The 19,195-nt window shown below is 42.0% G+C and overlaps 1 protein-coding gene across 1 annotated transcript in view; it reads left to right on the top strand.

Moving 5' to 3' along the window:
* LOC308379967 (F-actin-uncapping protein LRRC16A-like) overlaps nucleotides 1-19,195 on the top strand; it is a gene marked incomplete at its 3' end in the record, with an annotated part of 64,108 nt that overhangs the window by 30,992 nt on the left and 13,921 nt on the right. The window contains exons 14-28 of the mRNA XM_080857244.1: nucleotides 2,842-2,945; nucleotides 4,612-4,689; nucleotides 4,979-5,055; nucleotides 6,619-6,723; nucleotides 7,015-7,084; nucleotides 8,731-8,742; nucleotides 9,317-9,398; nucleotides 9,499-9,598; nucleotides 9,844-9,898; nucleotides 11,372-11,544; nucleotides 11,870-11,938; nucleotides 14,506-14,599; nucleotides 14,826-14,924; nucleotides 15,332-15,460; nucleotides 15,889-16,020. Of these exons, the coding sequence (XP_080713370.1) occupies nucleotides 2,842-2,945; nucleotides 4,612-4,689; nucleotides 4,979-5,055; nucleotides 6,619-6,723; nucleotides 7,015-7,084; nucleotides 8,731-8,742; nucleotides 9,317-9,398; nucleotides 9,499-9,598; nucleotides 9,844-9,898; nucleotides 11,372-11,544; nucleotides 11,870-11,938; nucleotides 14,506-14,599; nucleotides 14,826-14,924; nucleotides 15,332-15,460; nucleotides 15,889-16,020 (1,379 nt within the window). The remainder of the gene's footprint in view (nucleotides 1-2,841; nucleotides 2,946-4,611; nucleotides 4,690-4,978; nucleotides 5,056-6,618; nucleotides 6,724-7,014; nucleotides 7,085-8,730; nucleotides 8,743-9,316; nucleotides 9,399-9,498; nucleotides 9,599-9,843; nucleotides 9,899-11,371; nucleotides 11,545-11,869; nucleotides 11,939-14,505; nucleotides 14,600-14,825; nucleotides 14,925-15,331; nucleotides 15,461-15,888; nucleotides 16,021-19,195) is intronic.

Below are 19,195 nucleotides of genomic sequence, written 5' to 3'. Positions count from 1 at the left end.
TGTTCTGCTGCGTGGCTCAGTTCTTTGGCCTATGTTAAAGACTTGGTGTTAAATAAGCTGGGAGACGTTTCTCTCTCTCTATTTTTCTCTCTCTCTCTCTCTCTCCCTCTTTCTGTCTCCCTCTGAGTTCACAGCCTCAGCTGAAGTCTGTGTGTGCGTCGTCTCTCTGTTTCTCCCTGGTTGCTAAGGGAGGTTAATGAGGTGCTAATGAATGGGCTCTCCTGACACGGCTGTGAGAGTTTAATCCTAATGAGTGGAGATCTCCACTCCAAGACTCCACTGGAGATGACTGACAGGTGCACTGACATTTACGGGGAGGAAAAGAACGAAAAGAACTAAAAGATTCCAGAAACTAAAAGAATCTGACAGGCTGTGTGTGTGGTTGCGTGTGTGTGTTGAGCATACACATGTGAAATAGTTTTAAGGTGTGTGTATGTAAGTCAGAATGTACAGGTACACCTAAATGACACATTACCAATGGGAAGAACCGACATACCAGTGTAGTCTTCATAGGGTGATCTAATAACATCTTAATGAAAAAACGTTGTCTGGTTGTGTTGTTGTATATTTTCTTGAATGGATAGATACCATTTTGCAGCGATTCGAGTGCGGCGTCTGTATGATTACCTGGAGCTGTGTGCTGGTGATGTGGTATCAGCTGAATGAAATGAAGGCTAAGAGCCAGTCTGTGGGACACGCAGATGTGCTTAATGAGGGTGATAAGGGGAGAGTGGTGGTGGCAAGTGGCCCTTCCAGGGACTACAGCTTAGCATAAAGACATTGGTGGCATTTCCACTTAGATTGACCTAGTTATATTTGTATTGTCCTTTAAGTGCGCATAACTTGCCAGGCTTACATGGCCTTATGCTCCAGCAGGAATGTGTGGGATGTATAGACTTTGAAGGCCCGTAAATTAGCTGCACAACTGCTAAAGGACTGACTATCCTTACCATTAGGCATACAGAATATTTTTCTAATGAACTAATACTGAGCAGGGGCAGTCGAGGCCAGACTGTCTGTTTTTCCGCCTAGCAGGGAGTTTTTCTTTTCATAGTCAGCTGCTGCTTTTTGAAGCCTTGTCTGTAAGAAGCACTAGACAAATGCACTTGAATGAATTAAATTGAATGAGTCCAGAATTCAGTGTGCCTCACAGTAGTCCTTTCAGATGGAGGTTGGCCATCATCAGGCCAGTTTCTACTGATGCCCAGCTTTAATAGAAGAGAGGGAGTGAGAGGGAGTGAGATGGGAGAATTCCACATTTTTCTGATCTCCGCGTGTGGCTGAGAAAAAGTCATCGCTATTCGCAGATATCTCTGCCAGACGCTATTGTGACGAATCCGGTCTATTTTCAATGAACCAGTTAAAGGCCTTGAAGCCTTTTTAAGGGGATGTTAAAGGCAGCTGGATGCCTCCTCAGCAACACTAATAACCACAGCTACAGGCTTTTCTGGGACTGTAAAATATTAATGGAATTCTCCTCTTAGTCTTTCTCCCTCCCTCTTGAGTTTCTTTCCTTTTTCCTTTCTTTCTTCCTTTCTCTCTCTATATATATATATATCGGTGTGTGTGTGTGTGTGTGTGTGTGTGTGTGTGTGTGTGTGTGTGTGTGTGTGTGTGTGTGTGTGTGTGTGTGTATATATACAGTGTATATATATATTAGGGCTGTCAATAGATAAAAAATGTTTTACTAATTAATCTCACATTTTGAAATTCATTAATCTAGATTAATCGCGATTCAATTATTAGTATTTGACCCTGAAAACCGGCAAAAACGCTATAGTTTACATATGCACGGCGAATTTTAAATAAAGACTGCCGCCGCCAGTATATTTCAATACAGCAATATACATGTAATGCTTAATGCTCTGGTTTCTCTCATGTAAATTCAAATTTCTTAAATCTGGGCTCTTTTTAAAGGTAATCCGATGGTGCATGGAGCCAGCTAGGTGTCAGTTTTGAATTTGACCCTGAAAACCGGCAAAAACGCTATAGTTTACATATGCACGGCGAATTTTAAATAAAGACTGCCGCCGCCAGTAAATTTGAATCCAGCGATATACATGTAATGCTTAATGCTCTGGTTTCTCTCATGTAAGTTAAAATTTCTTAAATCTGGGCTCTTTTTAAAGGTAATTCGATGGTGCATGGAGCCAGCTAGGTGTCAGTTTTGCTGTGTTCAATCTTGATTCTTAAAAATGAGTATATATTCATACAGTGTAATGTCAACAGATAGCTCTATTATAATTATTATTTCTGCATGCTAACTATTAGCACACTAGCTTAGTCAGGAGAGTTTAGCTCTGATAAGGCACAGCAATTGTTCACGATTGAAGTAACGTGCTGCATTTCACTTAACATGTCAGTCACTCACAGGCTCTGAACACAAAATCAACATCTCCATGGATAGTGGTGCAGGAAAATACAAAGTGTTGATTGTACAATCGGGAGTTAGCTGTTGCGGTGCAATCTGTATTATGGTGATTTAATTCCGCACACTGGAAGTAAACAAAGTTGCGTTAACAGCGTTAAAATATCTTAACGCGTTAATGGCGGTCACATTAATCTCATAGATTAACGCGTTAACGCTGACAGCCCTAATATATATATATATATATATATATATACTGTATATATACTATATATGGTGCATGTGTAATGGTTTATTCTATTATGTATTGTTTAAAGCTGTGGTTGTTTTATATAAAAATATATGCTATACAGTGTGCATTCCTGTCAATCATTTGTCGTTCTGCTGTTCACCTGATTTTGTTTGGCTCAATACTGTCCTGTTGTTGTCTCCGCCTTTTGTCATTTATCTGTCCTCCTATCCTTGTCCCCCAGGGGTGAATAGCCTTGCCCAGTCACTCAGTGCCAACCAGTCCATCCCCAGCACTCTCACCCACCTCGACCTCTCAGGGAATATACTGCGGGGAGACGACCTCACGGTAGGTACCCCCTCTCCAGAAGCACTGTTTGTAGAAAAAAACGTATTCATGCACAACCAGACACTGCTAATGTGCGCAGCTAGCCACGACTGAAGTGAGGTAGGGTCAAAACACTTCGGCAATAGCTTAAACTGTTCTGCCTAAAAAAATTCATATTGATATGGCAAACTGGCCTCCAAGAGGCGCATTACCATAGCTCATTATGATTCATTTGTGAGTGGTGTACTCCTGGTGAATAATGTTCAAACTGAAATATAGCTCTTCAAAGGCCATTATCTTGTGATGTAAAGGTTAAAAAAAATTGACACCCTGCATCACTAGCACATTCTTTGGACACATGCCAAATTTTGGGACATTTTGTCCATAGGGGGCGCTACACATTTCAATATCTTAATAACCCATTGTGAATTTTTTTATGCTTATACTTGGCTACATTTACTCATCTCTTAGAGTTCCATTTGAATTCAGCAGCCAATACATGTCTGTCTGAATGGCCAATCTTGATGAAGTTTTGTAGGTTCATTGATAATAGCATTAAGAAGCTATTTACCAAATTTTCAACAAATCAGCCATAAGATGTGGCTCCAACATGTTTTTCTCTGTTCCTCTCACGTGGTTGTGTCTAGCTTCAAAATGAATTTTGTCTAAATTCTTATATAACTCTTATAAAAATTGAACTCTTTCACCTGTTTAAGCGGCCAAATTATTCATCTGTTCGCTGCTTGGGACAGTTTGCACATACTGCTTGGACCCCGATGATCGCTACTTGAATTGCACCTATAAATGTTGACACTGTACACCTGTATGTAGCATGTACTCTACATTTAGGGCCCTATTTTGGCGGCAAAAACAGCCTATTTACAGGCTTTTTATCGCAGGCAATAAATCACACTTTCCCCCCGAGGCTTGGATTTTGGAAATAGGTGTGCAAACGTATTCTTCTTTGACAGGGAACATCGGCAGTGCAGCGAATCATGGAATTTTTTATTTTTTATTTGACTACATTTTTATAAAATGCTCAAATATAGCCCAACAATATATCTGTTATAAGGCTTGTATGAATGCAATGAGCTGTTGTCCTCTGAGAGGACTGCAGTAGTGAGGATCATGGCACACATATGCGGGCCGTAACGCTCATCCCATGCTAATGTCCACGTCAATAGCCCCACATTGATCTCCCTGCACACGGCCACATGCTGTCCTCAGGGGCGCTGGTCTGCGTGTGGGCTGGCCAGCCGGGTGTAAATCAGCAGGGCCAGCCACCGCTGGCCTCAGTGTGAGGGGCTCTCCCAGTCACACAGCCACCCATCACAAGACCGTCAATACCACCAGGAAGGCTTCTAAGGAGAAAGAAAGTGTAGTTGGTGTCGTCTGATGGATGGACAGTGGGGGCTTTCTTTTTTTTTTCTCTCTCTCTCATCCTGGAGACTGAGAGAGAGCAGCGGAAACATCTGTCTTTGTTCAGATATAACATTGCCGTTACTCACAGATGACCTCAGCGCTCCTGCCGGCTGTAGATCTTGACCTCATGCGGATGGCCTGACAGCGAAACGTAGCACAAGCAGTTCCCGGGTTTTAATCTGCAGTGAATCATGTCTCCTGGAAAATGTCATTTGACCCTCTGATGTTTGTCTGTCTCTCCCTTTCTCTTTCTCTCTCTGTGAAGAATTTTTACAACTTCCTCGGCCAACCAAACAGCTTGACCACACTGGACCTTTCCAACACTGACTGCTCGCTCGACCTGGTGAGTGCCGGTGTTTCCTAATCATGTAGATTAGTGTGATTTGATGATGCAGTCATATGTTTTAAAGTATTGGATAAGATAGTGTTTCTTACTGCCTGCTGAAAACGTTTGAAAGGTTTAATGGGTCTAATGGCTTAGTCACCCAGCTCTTTCCTGTACTCCTAACCTTTTCATCCCTCATGAGTCAGTCTATGACCAAACCTTGTAATGTTCTGCAGACGTGTTGTTAATCTTAAATCCTGAATGTGTTGATATGAGTGACCAATGAGGGCGTGTGTTTCTCTTCCAGGTCTGCGCCGCTCTGCTCAGAGGCTCTGTACAGCACCTTGCTGCTCTCAACATGTCCAAGGGAATCTTCCCCTATAGGTGAGCAATGTGATATGTTGTACATGACAAAGAAACAAGCCTACAAATACACCTTTGTTCATAAACTCTCACTATCTCCCTCATATATGTCCTTATGGGAACACAGATGGACTCATGCACACACATGTGCACACTATTACAGATGGCCTTGTTAATCACAGTCCTTAAAATTGACAGACTGCTTGGCTTATTTTCCCGGCTTATTTGCTGCATCATTCAGCTTTGGTTGTAGTGGGTTTTCTTTGCCTAAGTAAATCATTTTTCAACTGGCAACATTTAGGCTTGTGTTTGCTGATCTCACTTTATCATTCTATTGCTGCACTTGTTCAATACCAATTGTTTTACATTATCATTATTTTTTACCTAAGACTGTGTCCTTGTTTGAAAGGGTGTGTTTTCGTTAGTATTCATCCAGATATGAATCTATGGATGGACTGATGGATGGATGAATGGACTGATGGATGAATGGACTGATGGATGAATGGATGGATGGATGGATGGATGGATGGATGGATGGACTGATGGATGGATGGATGGATGGATGGTCAATCGGTCATGATTCATGTTGAGCTCAGCTCAACCTTGGTGCTGCTGCAGGGGGGTCTCAGCAGGATTGGTGATGCGTGTGGATTCACTCCAGTCCAGTTCCTCTCCTCTCTCAGGCCATCTGTACTCATGTGCACAGAACTGTAGAAACGCCATGCTGAGGTCCAGACTAGCCTTAGACCTGGCACAACAACAACAACAACAACCACAACCACCACAACAACAACAACAATAACAACAACAACAACAATAATAATAATGATGATGATGATACATTTTATTTACTCAAGGTCACCTTACATCGTATAAGATCGATAATAAAACAAGACCTTCTTAGACCCAGGCTATCTAAGGCCCCCTCTAAATATAAACCCTTGCAAACTGGTTGAAAGCTAGATGAAGGTGAAACAAAAGAGACTTCTGTGCATGAATATAAGTACGTAATGTATATATTATGCGAGACAGATGGCAGAGAAACAAGATAAATCCTCCTGCCGAATGTGGCCTAATTATTAGCTGACCTTTGACACGGTTGCCAAAGTGCTCAATAAATTGAATTGGTGTCAGATTCAGAGTGTAAGTGTAGACTGCTCTTCTCTTAATGAAAGCAAACACATGGAGAGGGTGCTGCCCTCATGTGATTAGGATTTCAATGAAATGGATAACTGGTCCCTCTGCAAGGCCTTTCATGCAGCAAGCAGTGGTGCACATGATGATCCTCATGTCAGCAGTAGTTTCTGGGCTGGGGTTTGGGTAAAAGGGCAAATTGGCTTCCATGGTGGGACGAGGGCAGGAGGATTGCAGAAATTGTTGGTCCTCAATGCATCTTCAAAAAAAGAAAAACCTTTATCAAACAGGCATGTTTCATAAAGCAAACATGTAGAAATATTTTCTTTTCCTCTTTTTTTCGAAATTAAATTGAGGCTACTATGTAAGCATTTAAATGGATATGTTTCATTATTTACCACAAATGTTCATGCCAAACCATGATGTGGAACTCTTTGCTGGTGTTAACAGGAAAGGAAAGGACATACCTCCTGCATTTAAGCACTTCTTCAGTAGTGCCCTGGTGCTGAGCAGCATCAACGTGTCTGGAACTAAACTACCACCTGAGGCCTTAAAGTGAGCTTAATGTCTTCTCCTTTACTCTCTGTTGCCTCTGGCAACCTATCTGAAAACCCAATTTGTTGTCTATTGATTTCATTTTTAACTTCTTTTTTTGACACCGTCATACAATAAAAGTTTAGATAAAGTTATAAAAATGGTCTAGTCCTATATTTCTATGATTGCTGATTGCTACTTAGTTGAACCATTGACTGTAAGTCTGATATTTGTGCTAAAGAATATGTAGCCTGCGAATTCATCTGTGTCCAACTTTACATTCTTTCTAAAAACATGTTTCTTTTTTTCCAGAGCTCTTCTCCTGGGACTAGCCAGTAATCCAAATATTAAAGAGGTTTCATTAGATCTTAGTTGCTGTGAGGTAAGAATTAATGCTATGTATGTGGTATTTTGAAGGTGATGTTAGTTAAATCACAAGAATTTACAATTACACTATCAGTTACATGGTTTGGGATTACTTCGTCTAACACAGAGAGCCCTTAATACTGATGAATAATGAGGATCTCAACCTATTGAGAGGACAGTGAAAAGTGTAAAATAGCATAATGAATGAATCTGTGCCCATGGTGCAACAATTACCTCTTTGAACAGCAATGCTTCAGTAGACATCAGGCAGAATGTGATATCTGTGGATTAAAGGCCTATTAGCATGCATATTCATTCTGCACTGGAGTGAGGTGTGTTCTGCTGAGAACCAGTCTGGATGTTAAAGACAAGAGCTTGAGTGCCTTATGGCAGTGCATTTCCATCATGCTAATCAGCACCGCCTGACAATCAGACATACCCTCATAGAAGGTAATTGTCTATTTTGGCCCAGTGGCCCAGTCTCTCTCAACACATTACCTAGCCTCTCATGTAACACTCAGTTCATTTCTCTGAGAGGAAATCCCTACTGAGCTGTCAGTTCAACAGTCAGCCATTTGTGCTATCTGTTAGTCTGTGTTCATATTGTAATCCCTATCAGTCTATCAGTGTTATTCGTGCCCATTCGCTGGCTTTGACTCAAACTCATATATTTAACAAATTACCAAATCTCTTGCAGATTGCAAGAGGCTTCAAATGCATTGTTTCGTAATCTCTATCTCCATCACATGTAGAAAGAGGATTTTAAGTAATGTGGAATCAAAACATTTGAGAACTTTAGCCACACCATGATATGAAACATGAGAGCAGTCTGGGTCATGATTCCCTCCAGCCACACTCACTTATCAGAAATGCAGTGCGGTTAAATAAGTATGAGTGTACGTTTCCAAACAGGCGGAGGGGAGTGGTGTTGTGGTCGGTGCTGGCAATCCTCACCACCCACTGCCCTAGTCGGACTCCCTCGCAAAAATATTCAACGTTCCTTTGAGACATTTCTGCATAATGTAGCAAATGGCACAGCCAGAGGAGGAAGATTCAATTTATATTCTCTCTTTCTCTCTCTCTCTTTCTCTCTCTCTCTGTCACTCTTTCTCTGTCACTCTTTCTATCTAGTTCTATTTTCTGACACACACACACACACACACACACACACACACACACACACTTAGTTCTCCCCTTTTTTTTTCACTAACATTCACCAGCACACAAACGCATATATGCACACACACACAACACACTTATTCAATCCAGCTTTTCATTGGCCCAGTAATGCTTTCATTCGAATTTGCTGAAAATTTAATTTGACTTAAATATGCTTAAAACTCCATTAGAAACCCCAGCCAAATGTTTCTCAGTAAAGCTCAATCATTGCAATCAGTGGCCATTTTTGGCCAAAGCAAAGCAGTTGGATGAAGCTTCATGTTTGATTGTCTAATTTATGACTGTGCTGCATTGTTTGTGCCTGTGTATGTCAGTGTGAGTGGGTACATGTCACATGCACATACGCATGCCTGACAGTATTCTTTCGTACGTGTATGTGTTCTGATTTGTTTATTTTTTCATGTGTGTCTGTGTGTCTGTGTGTGTATAACTGCTTGCAGTGCTGATCTGTCTCCCCCCTCTTTCCCCTAATGCGTTCCTAAGCTTGGCCACTGTGTAAGTAAATCAGCTCTCTGAACTGCAGGCTGCTCTGCTTCCCCTCTATGTCCTTAGCTGTTTCTTCACCGCATAATTCAATACCTCATTCAACTGCTACTTCATCTCTTCCAAATTTGACCCGGTTCAATTATTCTTTTGGACTCAAATAGCTTAGATGAAATAATTTTACTTGTTCAATTATCAAATTACAACGACTAGTTTAGTCCTCTGGACACAAATTCCTGAATGAATAACATACTTGTATACTTATTAAATTACATTTCGGCAACATGTTACTAAGCTAATTTGGGGTTGTTAACACGTTTAAAGGTTTGCACAAATGCACTCCTGGCCAAGAGGAGGATAGGCTCAATGGCTCAGATCAAATGCACTTTGCCGGTTATACGTTGTCCACAAAATTTCACAAGACATATTGCACTGTTCTCCTGTGTGTAATGGCAACATTTATTTATTTTAGTGAGTGTGTCTGTGTAACTACTTCTGTGTGCACAAGACTTGTGACATTCTTCAGTCTTCCCCTGTTGCTTGAGTTCTACTGTGATGTGTGGTCATGTGGTTCCCCTCTGCACAGCTGAGGTCAGGAGGCTGTCAGATCCTGGAGGGCTGCATTGCTGAAATCCCCAACATCTCCAGCCTGGATATCTCAGATAATGGTGAGTGGGCCAATCACAGGTAGTCCCTGTCTGATTGATGTATCCCTCAACCAATAAAGTGGTCAATGAATTATCCATATTCTCTCTTAAAATCTACTAGGACTCGACTCGGATATGGCCACCTTGTTAGTGTGGCTGGCCAAGAACCGATCAATTCGTCATCTCTCTCTGGGAAAAAACTTTAACAACATCAAATCAAAGTGAGTGCTAAGGATGAAGGCGAGTGCATGACCTTTTAAATGGACCTTAGTAAGAGGCATTATTTTATTAGTGTGAGTGTTATCTTGTCAAGCAGTTAGATGTCAAGAATATTTTGACTGAAGGACCTATTTTAGAGTTTGATATATATTGTCAGTACTACAGTAAGCTTGGTAACTATGAGAGATAATACTCAAACCATATCAAAGACCCTCCTGCCTGAGTCTGTGTTCTCACCTGTGTCCAGAAACTTGGCGGCTGTCCTGGACAACCTAGTGCACATGATCCAGGAGGAGGAATTGGTGAGCCATGTCTCTCGCATGCTATCTGCTTTGTCCATTTTCATGTGAACAACTTACAAACAAATAGGCATGTCATGTTTATTCCTAGTGCCTTAGGGCAGTGAAACAGTGACTTGTTGCCATGGGGTTGTCTTGGTTTGAAAGAAAGTCAACGGGATACATTATACTGTAAATGCTGATTTGAACACTGACTTCTTGTTCTGGATTTGATTTGATTGAGGCCATATGCAATACAACTGTATTGCGTACAGTTTTAGATATTGCACCTAAACATTTAATTTGGATCTGTATGCCTGAAGTGAACACTGAAGTCTAAATTTCAGTGAAGTCACCATGACAAGCAAAGCTCCTGCTACCTTCTCATGTATTGTTGGTTTAAATTCATGTGCATCAGTCTCTCTGTATTACAAACACTACTGGGCTTCAGTTCCTCTGAGGGCAAATATACTGAATTCTGTGCATGATTGAGTAATCCTCTCCGTCTACCCATAACATAAGATCTATTTAGGCTGCTAGAATTTGTGTAAGCCCATCTCTAGGGTTCAGACCATCGCTAGTTTTGAGTGCCAATCCAGCAGTGTAGGGTTAAAGTAGGTCAATGGAGAATGTTCCAGCTCTGTTCCACTAGCAGATCATGGTCTGTATACAAAGGGCATTGAAGTGTTGCAGCAGCAGTATCAGTAGTAGCAGCAGCAGTAGTAGCAGCAGCAGTAGTAGTAGTTGTAGTGGTAGTGGTGGTAGTAGTAGTAGTGGTATTGGTTGGTTATTGTAGTAGCACTACTTAGATCATAATTGTCTTACTTCAAGCCAAAAGCCAAAGGTAGAGACCTTTTGAATGGCAGATTACATACCTCTGTGAGTCTCTCTTTATTCCTGAGATTTAAAAGGCACTGGTGTTGTAACCGCCTGGCCCCACACTCACCTCATGTATGCAGATGTTCATCCGCTCAGCATTTTAGTTTCTCAAAAGCACAGTCGTCTGCTGTTCGGTTGTCCAGGAAATCCTGAAATGTTAGAATTTCTGATAAAAATAATCCTGTCAGTCTTTAGGCCCCAGGAGGGAGAGGGAGGAGGGATGAGGAGGAGGAGGAGGAGGAGGTAGGGATAGAGAGAGAGAGAGAGAGAGAAAGAGAGAGAGAGAGAGAGCTAGCGTAGTCTGAGTGTAGGAGACAGTGGAGAGAATAATGATGGCTTACGCCGATGTTAAATACATCTTATCTCTAGCAAAATGACTGAAATGAATATACTCTTATGGATGGACATACCAACTACATAATGCACTTGTATATTTGAGTTTCAGTAGCAGTGAGAATTTAGAGCCCCAGGAGTTCCTATACTTTTATCTACTGTTAAAAAGGATCTGCTTTGGGGTGTTCTTATCGCTGAACATTGAGATGGGTATGCTAGAGTTTCCTCCTTGCGGAAAGGATTTAATTGCTTCTGTTTAATTAACATGAATTGTGTGTTTTGCAGCCGCTAACATCCCTGTCTCTGGCGGACTCCAAGCTGAAGACAGACCTGACTATCGTGCTGAATGCGCTGGGCAGCAACACCTCGTTGACACGGGTAGACATCAGTGGGAATGGCATGGGGGACATGGGGGCTAAGATGTTAGCCAAAGCGCTACAGATCAACAGCAAACTGAGGTGAGGTTTTCCCATTTGAGGATCTGAATACAATCCAACAGGATACTCTGGCAGATATGTTGCCTGAAATCTTTTGAGTTGTTAACGCAAGTGAACAGCACATTACAAGTCTAGTTGATTGAATTTGTAGATCGGTAAATAAGAACAAGACCAAGGAGGGTTCCTACATGCTTCCATTAAATTGAGTAGTGGTGGTTTAGAGGGAATGTATGAACAATGAAGGCCATCATTTGTAAGACCTCATAAAGGCTCATCACATGTCAGCTTGCTTTAAGTAATGTGGTGATGGCTACATGTATTGTTAATTAACGTTTTGCTCTTGAAGGACTGTCATCTGGGACAGGAACAACGTCAGCCCACAAGGCCTGCAGGATGTGGCGGCAGCACTGGAGAAGTGAGTACCTGCGTGTGGGGAAGATGGGGTCTGATGTCATGTCATTGACGCTTAGGATGGATGCTGTCATACTGATCATACAATCGGTTAGATGTCTAGCGGAATACCTGAGAGGCTTACGTTTTTTTAATGATTAATCAGGGTGTTCAGCGCTTCATTAGATTCATTAAGCGATGATGTGGTATCTCTCGAAAGTCATCTTCCACTAATAGGATGGCAAATGGTTACAGGAGATTGGTGGGAGGGTGGCGATTATCAGATTTGCAATTTAAGTTTTATCTGAATTAATGTGCCCAGTTTTCAGGCATGCTCATTTATTCCAATTCATGGAACAATTGGATTTGAATGTCCTGTGTTCAGGATTCTTAGAATTCTGTTGTGCCCTGGATAAAAGGTGCTTGGTTCATTTGCAGCACACAGTAGTGTGTCAGTGGCTATGTAGTCTAATTACCCAGTAAGTAATTCCAAGCATTACTTGCTAAGGGTATATAAACTAGGCACTAGAGCTGCATTTATATTACATTCAGGACTAATGTTTAGTTTGTGCTGTTGCGCTTGCCATACTTTATCTCAGATTTGCTTATTGGAGACTGAAATGGCCTGGGCGACAGCATTAAATAGGCAACATGCAGTTGTTGTGTGGAGTAAAATGTTCTTAACAATTTACAGAGTGTAATTATATGTTGCATGAGTCAGTGCCAAATAACATTTGTATGACAGCAATGTAATATTGAATATAGTTTTAATCTGCACAATGTCGATATTCTGGCTCTAAACTGGGTTAAAATAAATCATATATGTTTCTGTTTATCCTGTTTTGTTGTGTGTGACCATCTGCAGTATGTGTCTGTGTGCATCTTGGACCGTGTTTGTGTGTTTGTGTGAGTGAGATAGATAGTGTGTAGGTTTGTGATGGCTGGCAGGAGAGAAGGTTGAAAGCAAGCCTCTGAAGAGTTAGCTCTCAGTGATTCCGATTGAAGCAGCTATGGCCAAAAATATATAAAAGAGTGAGATAGCAGAAAAATAAATAAATAAAAGGATCAAATAGAAAAGGAGCAAAGGAAGTAAAAGAAAGAAGGCAGGACCTCTCCTATGGGACATCAGGGTTTTCTTTTCTCTTTGTTTTTCAGTCTTGACAGAGTAGGACCACTGGAGACGGGCTGGAGAGAGTGTGTGTGTGTGTGTGTGTGTGTGTGTGTGTGTGTGTGTGTGTGTGTGGATGTGTGGGTGTGTGGGTGTGCACTGGCACATGTTTGAAGGCAATATTCATGTGTCAAAAGTGGAGGTGAGAAAGTGCCTCCTCATGTGCCAATCTCTGGCTCTCTGTATGCCCAGTGGCTGCTGGGGGAGGTGTGGGCTCCAGCCCTGCAGTCTGCCAGGGAGCGGTGGTACAGTCAGGGGGTTGAGGCGAGGCGGGGCAGGGGACAGGAGACGGGGGAGGGGACCGGTGGGGGATGGGCCTCCAGGGTGACTGCCATTAAGCAGACTGCTGCTGAGGTCCTCTCTGTACTGAAAATGGAAAGACTGTAACATACAGGGAGGAAGCCAGTCAGTATAGAGCACAGTGGCAATCAGTATCAACATTATTTACTAGAACACAAACCGTATCATTTTTTTCTGTGTTGTCTATGTGTCCACGTCATTGGTCACTAACCTATATGCTGTGTAGGTTGGATTATATTCATAATGTCACTAAATCTATGTTTAGGCTGATTTTGCTTCAGGATTAACCTGGCACACATCATGGTTTAGCATGTTCACCTTTAGGTAAATATAAGTCAGATTCTTGACTGTATACTTGAAGCTTTATGAGACTTCTGGGTATAGTATGTGTGAAATATCTGTTTAATTATAGTTTTTATGAAGCCTGTTGAAAAGGGGCTTGTCCATAGACTGCACAAGGTCAGAGGTTAGTGTGGGTGGGTTCAAACAATTTCCTCATTGTTTCATAGCTGCTGCTGGTGGAGGTGCGATAAGCCCTCCCAACATGGGTGTGTCTCAGGTGAGGGGGGGGGGGGGTGCTCTTCATCAGCCGCTCCTCGCCTGTCCTCCCCCAAGCTCATGAATGGGGATGAGGGGCTGCTGGCTAGACGCTTCATTTTCACAGGGTCAGTCATTCCCCTAATGATGTCAAGACTGAGTCAATTAGGGTGTGAAATTGGTTGTTTTATTTCTGATCTCTCTTCTCGACTGCTACCCAGACCGATCTGATGAGTTTTTGTCAAAAGAGCATATCTTATTTTGACTCAGAGATGATTGTTTAAGGAATTGTCTTTCGAAGCGTGATGAGACTGAGGCAAGGATAGAAGAATTGAAAAGGGTCGAGACAAAACTAAGGTTGAAACCTGGTCTGTCTTATGCTCCTATCTTATTCATGATCAATGTTGTATTACGCTGTCAATCCCTGTCAACTGAAATTTAAAAAAAATCACTCTGCACCAAGCAGCTCACAAAAAACTTGTTTTAGAAAGTCAGTTACTGGTTTGTCTGTAATGTTAACATGATGCATGTGAGGATGTGTCTCTGCTGGTTAACATCTGACAGGAATGCTCTGCTGCCCCCTACAGGAACTTCACCATCAGGTTTATGCCCATCCCCATCATCGACGCATCTCAGGCGCTCAAAGCCAGCCCAGAGAAGACTGAGGATGCCCTGCTCAGGGTGTGGCCCTCAACTTCTCCTCTAGAGCTTTCAGCAATAAAGACTTTACCATTTATGTGTTCAAATGTGTCTTTGAGAGCACTCATAGTTACTGCTATTTCTCTTGTCCTGTAGACAGATATTATTACTAGATTAAACATCATTTTATCTAGGTTATAACTGTCTATGCCTTAGCAGAAGATCTTTTCAGACCCTAAGATGCTCCATTTTCCCTGTTCTGAAACAGATTGAGCAATACCTGTTCAGAAACCATGAGACCCGGAAATACCTCCAGGAACAAGCTTACAGGTTGCAGCAGGGCATCGTCACGACAACCACACAGCAGGTTATTGTTATTATCTTGTTGGACATCTGGACCATTCATTTCTAGAATATACAAGAACTCCTCATGAATTGACAAAGAAAAAGTGCTGCTAACGCGAAACAAAAGCAATGCTGTATTTCAGCAATAAGTTGCAAGCGACCATATCAGAGAATTCACTTTTGGAACTTGTACTACTTATTTTGGACATTGCCTTAGCAAGTCCTGAGTAACTAAATCCCAGTTCCCTTTTCTCATCTCAGTGTCAATTTTCTTCTCAGTGGATTGAGAAAAGGGAATTCACAACGCATCACTTTAATTAACTCAGTCTGGCATTCCAGTGAACACTTTTTCCTCTCTTTCTCTCTCTCTCTCTCTCTCTCTCTCTCTCTCTCTCTCGTGCTCTCTCCACCTCTCCCTGGGTCATTCAGATGATTGACCAGATTTGCGTGAAGGTCCAAGACCACCTCAACTCGTTAAGGAATTCTGAGGCAGACACGGTCGTAGAGGATATCAAGACTGCAGAGAACCTTATGAAGGACGCCAGAAACTCTAAAACAGTAAGGAGGATGGCTGACCAATCACAGTCACTTCTATCACAAATCTATGATGTGTCTTGTACACCTGTAAACACTGTGCTGCGGCCATTTTGAACAATGTCTTTTTCACAGGCCCTTATTTGCTATTTGATGTTAATTGTGAGTCACAGTCAGGGGTGGAAATCTGTTGCAATATGTTATCGCAGCCTTATATTTATTTTTAAGCAGGAGATATGCTGTGAATTGTATTGCACACAGTGGTTTATCTACTTTTAAATGACCAAACATACATCACTTATTTATGAATACATATCATCTATGCGATACGCTGTGATGCTATGCTTTTCAAATTGTTTTCCATCTGTCCCTGGTCAGTGTAGGTATTTGCTACTGCATGTATGCCATCATTTTAAATAAATGTTAAATGCATACGTACCTCCACACCCCAGCTCCTGCCCAACCTGTACCACCTGGGGGCGATCTCCAGGGAGGAGCTGAATGGCTCCACAGTGGGTCCCATCCAGGAGAAGCTGGACTCCATGGCAGGGGAGGTGGCCCGGGTCATGGACGAACAATTACAGGTACAGACTGCTAAGATACAGGGAAGGACATGGAGAGCCAGTGAAGGTAGTGAATGTGGTGGTTTTATAAATGTAATTCTGAAATCACTTTTACTATCCCACAGCCTCATATTTACAACCAATAATTTCATTTAATTTAATTTAATTTAAATTTTGTATTTATCTTTATTATTATTTAACCTTGGGTGGCATTTCTTTCTCTGTGGGCTATATAATCCACATCCTTCTGGGAAATGGCCTGGGAATGGCTTCAAATTGTTGCGCAATTGCATCAGTTTAGTTGCCTGTGCACTTTATCTCTGTCAGATTGGCATGCTGAATAATACTCAAACCCATATCTCCCTCCAAGCTGTCAAATCCTGTTTTCAAGCGCTTTCTCAGGCGGGAAGGGAGGTGGGAGGCAGGGAGGGAGAGAGAGAGAGAGAAAAGGCGTGAGATCGCAAGGCAGGAGGACAAACCGCAATGGGGAAAACCTTGAATGCCCTGCCAAGCAAACAGTTTCAAACTGATCTCACAACAGAGCCAGGCTCAGTAAATGTGTAGAGTGTGTGACTTGCTGGCCTCTGTGTGAGTGTAGCTGTGGGGTGTGAGGGCCTGTCTGTCATCTTCTCAGTGGGGCTGTAATGAGGCGAGAGGAGAGTGGAGTAGGTCTGTGTTGTGGAGCAGAGTGGCTGCTCTGGTGGAGCGCGTTCTCCACAGCGCCATTCTCTCTTGTTTACGGCCCTAGCACCACAGACTGCAGGGGAGCACAGACAGGCCACTGTGTGCTGCAGGGCCAGCCAGACAAACGGGCCTTTCACAGGCTCGCCAGGAGAGCCAGCTAGGGAGGAAATGCCCCCATCCCAGAGGCTTATGGGAAGGGTCGTAGCTCAGCATTCCTGAAAGCCGCCTGCTCATACATTGACCTGCAAATCAAAAGCATCTCATTTGTTGAATTTGTAAAAAAAAAAAAAAAAAAAGATTGTACGTAATTATAACCTTATAGGAATGTATTTATTACAATTTGGTATTCACTGTTTGATCATTGTTATAGTGCATGTAGTTCAGCAGCAGTATAATAGTGCTTGCCGATAACCCCATTGTATGCCTGTTTTCAGCTGGCATCTTTCTTTCCAAAGAGCAGGTAGTCAGCCATGTACTATGGGGGGGGGGGGGGGGGGGGTGTATTATGCTGCCAGCAGGGAGAGCCCTTTTGCGTGCTCTTGATATCCAGACAGTGGGCCTGTTTACTCACAAGGCCCTCAGATCTATAAATAACCTGCCTCTCATCCATTGTGCCTAGCTAGACACATTGATCTGTGAAAAGATCAGACAACACAGAGGGCTCGCTGAGGTGGAATTCCTAGGTTTCCAATGTACAGTTCATAAGCCCATATTCACTCAATCACACACATCACCACACTTGATTTCTTTAATAACTTACTCAGGTTGGTCAGTATAATGTTGTTTCAATGAACACTGAGAAAGTATTTCTAGTTGAACTCAAGTGGTCTTTTTGACAAATTAGGCTTCAGACCTCACCACAGTACTGAAACTGCTCATATAAAAGTGTTAATCGGTAGGCTACATGTCTGTATTGAGTATTGGAAATGTGTGCAGAGAATCGTTGTTTTCGCTAATGTAACTACTTCATGTCTCATTCTCATGTGTCATTTTCTTAACTACAAAAAGATACAAATAAGCTTCATTACCACATTTGTAAAACGTCCCATTCAAAGTCAGTATAGATGAACATAAGATAAAATACCCTGAAACAACTTGGTCACAATTACAATGTAGGTCACAGATAGATTGCATACATATACGTGTAAGCTATGCAGTGTACTTGCATCAATGTTGGGGTAATACATAAGCCACATAGGTATTTAAACTCAAATAAGGAGCACTGGGTGGAGCCAGAGAAGTCTGGGTGTTTAAAATATATACAGTGCCACTTGAAGGTATTTGAACCCCTTGAGCACTTAAGAGTTTCTTGTTGTTTTACCATGATTTTTCATTTTTTTCATCACCAATTTTCCATAGATGAAATGTCAGGTTTATGTTTATCATTTGCATTACTTGTTTAGAGGGAATTGTTTGAGTAGCCTACATGAAACATGGAATTAGTGTATTTTCAAAAGTAAGTGAACCCCCAGCTGCATTGGTAAAGTCAAGCAGGTAACAGATTCGGTGAAACATATTTGGGTGCTTAATTAGTCAATTAAGAAAACCAATCAACTGAGACATCCTTGGGAAAAGGGTTGGGCAACACAGATTAAAAGAGAGAGGAACCCAACCAAACTACTGTAGTGCCAAGGTGTACCCACACAGATCCACCATGAAGAAGGTACTGACAGCCCATCAGTCTTGGGAAAGCTATAAGACCATCTCCAAAAGATTCCAGCTCCATCCATCCATCCAAGACAAATAATTTAGAAATGGAGGGCATTCAACATGACCGCATCTCTGCCTAGAAGTGGACGCCCATCAAGACCATCACCAAGAAGCACCAGAAGAAGAATAAATCAGGTAAAAGTCAACCCACACATCACCTCTAAAGAGCTTCGGACCTCTCTGGCAGCATCTGGGGTAAGTACATGGGTCTACAATCAGATGGAAATTGAATAGACATGACATTCATGATCGGGTTGCTAAAAGGAAGCCTCTGCTCTCAAAAAAAGAACAAAACTGCCCGTTTCAACTTTGCCAGAGAGCACTTGGATAAACCAAAGGCCTTCTGGAAGTCCCTTCTTTGGACAGATGAGTCCGAGATAGAATTATTTGGTCACGATCAAAACCAACAATTTTCGTCTGATTGTAGACCCATGTACATTTACCCCAGATGCTGCCAGAGAGGTCCGAAACTCTTTAGAGGTGATGTGTGGGTTGACTTTAACCTGATTTATCCTTCTTCTGGTGCTTCTTGGTGATAGTCTTGATCGGCGTCCACCTCAAGGCAGAGATGCGGTCATGTTGAATGCCCTCCATTTCTAAATTGGTGATGAAAAAGATGAAAAATCATGGTAAAACAACAGAAAACTCTTAGTGCTCAAGGGGTTCACATACTTTCAAGTGGCACTGTATATATATATATTTACAGATGTTCTGTCTTGTTAACTACTATCAGGACACAGTAACAGTTTTTGCAAATATGACTAGTTTTTTTATGCAGGTTACCTTCTGTAACTTTAATAGA

Source organism: Sprattus sprattus, assembly GCF_963457725.1.
Source record: "Sprattus sprattus genome assembly, chromosome: 18".
Classification (NCBI taxonomy): domain Eukaryota; kingdom Metazoa; phylum Chordata; class Actinopteri; order Clupeiformes; family Clupeidae; genus Sprattus; species Sprattus sprattus.
This window is presented reverse-complemented; position numbering and strand designations above follow the sequence as displayed.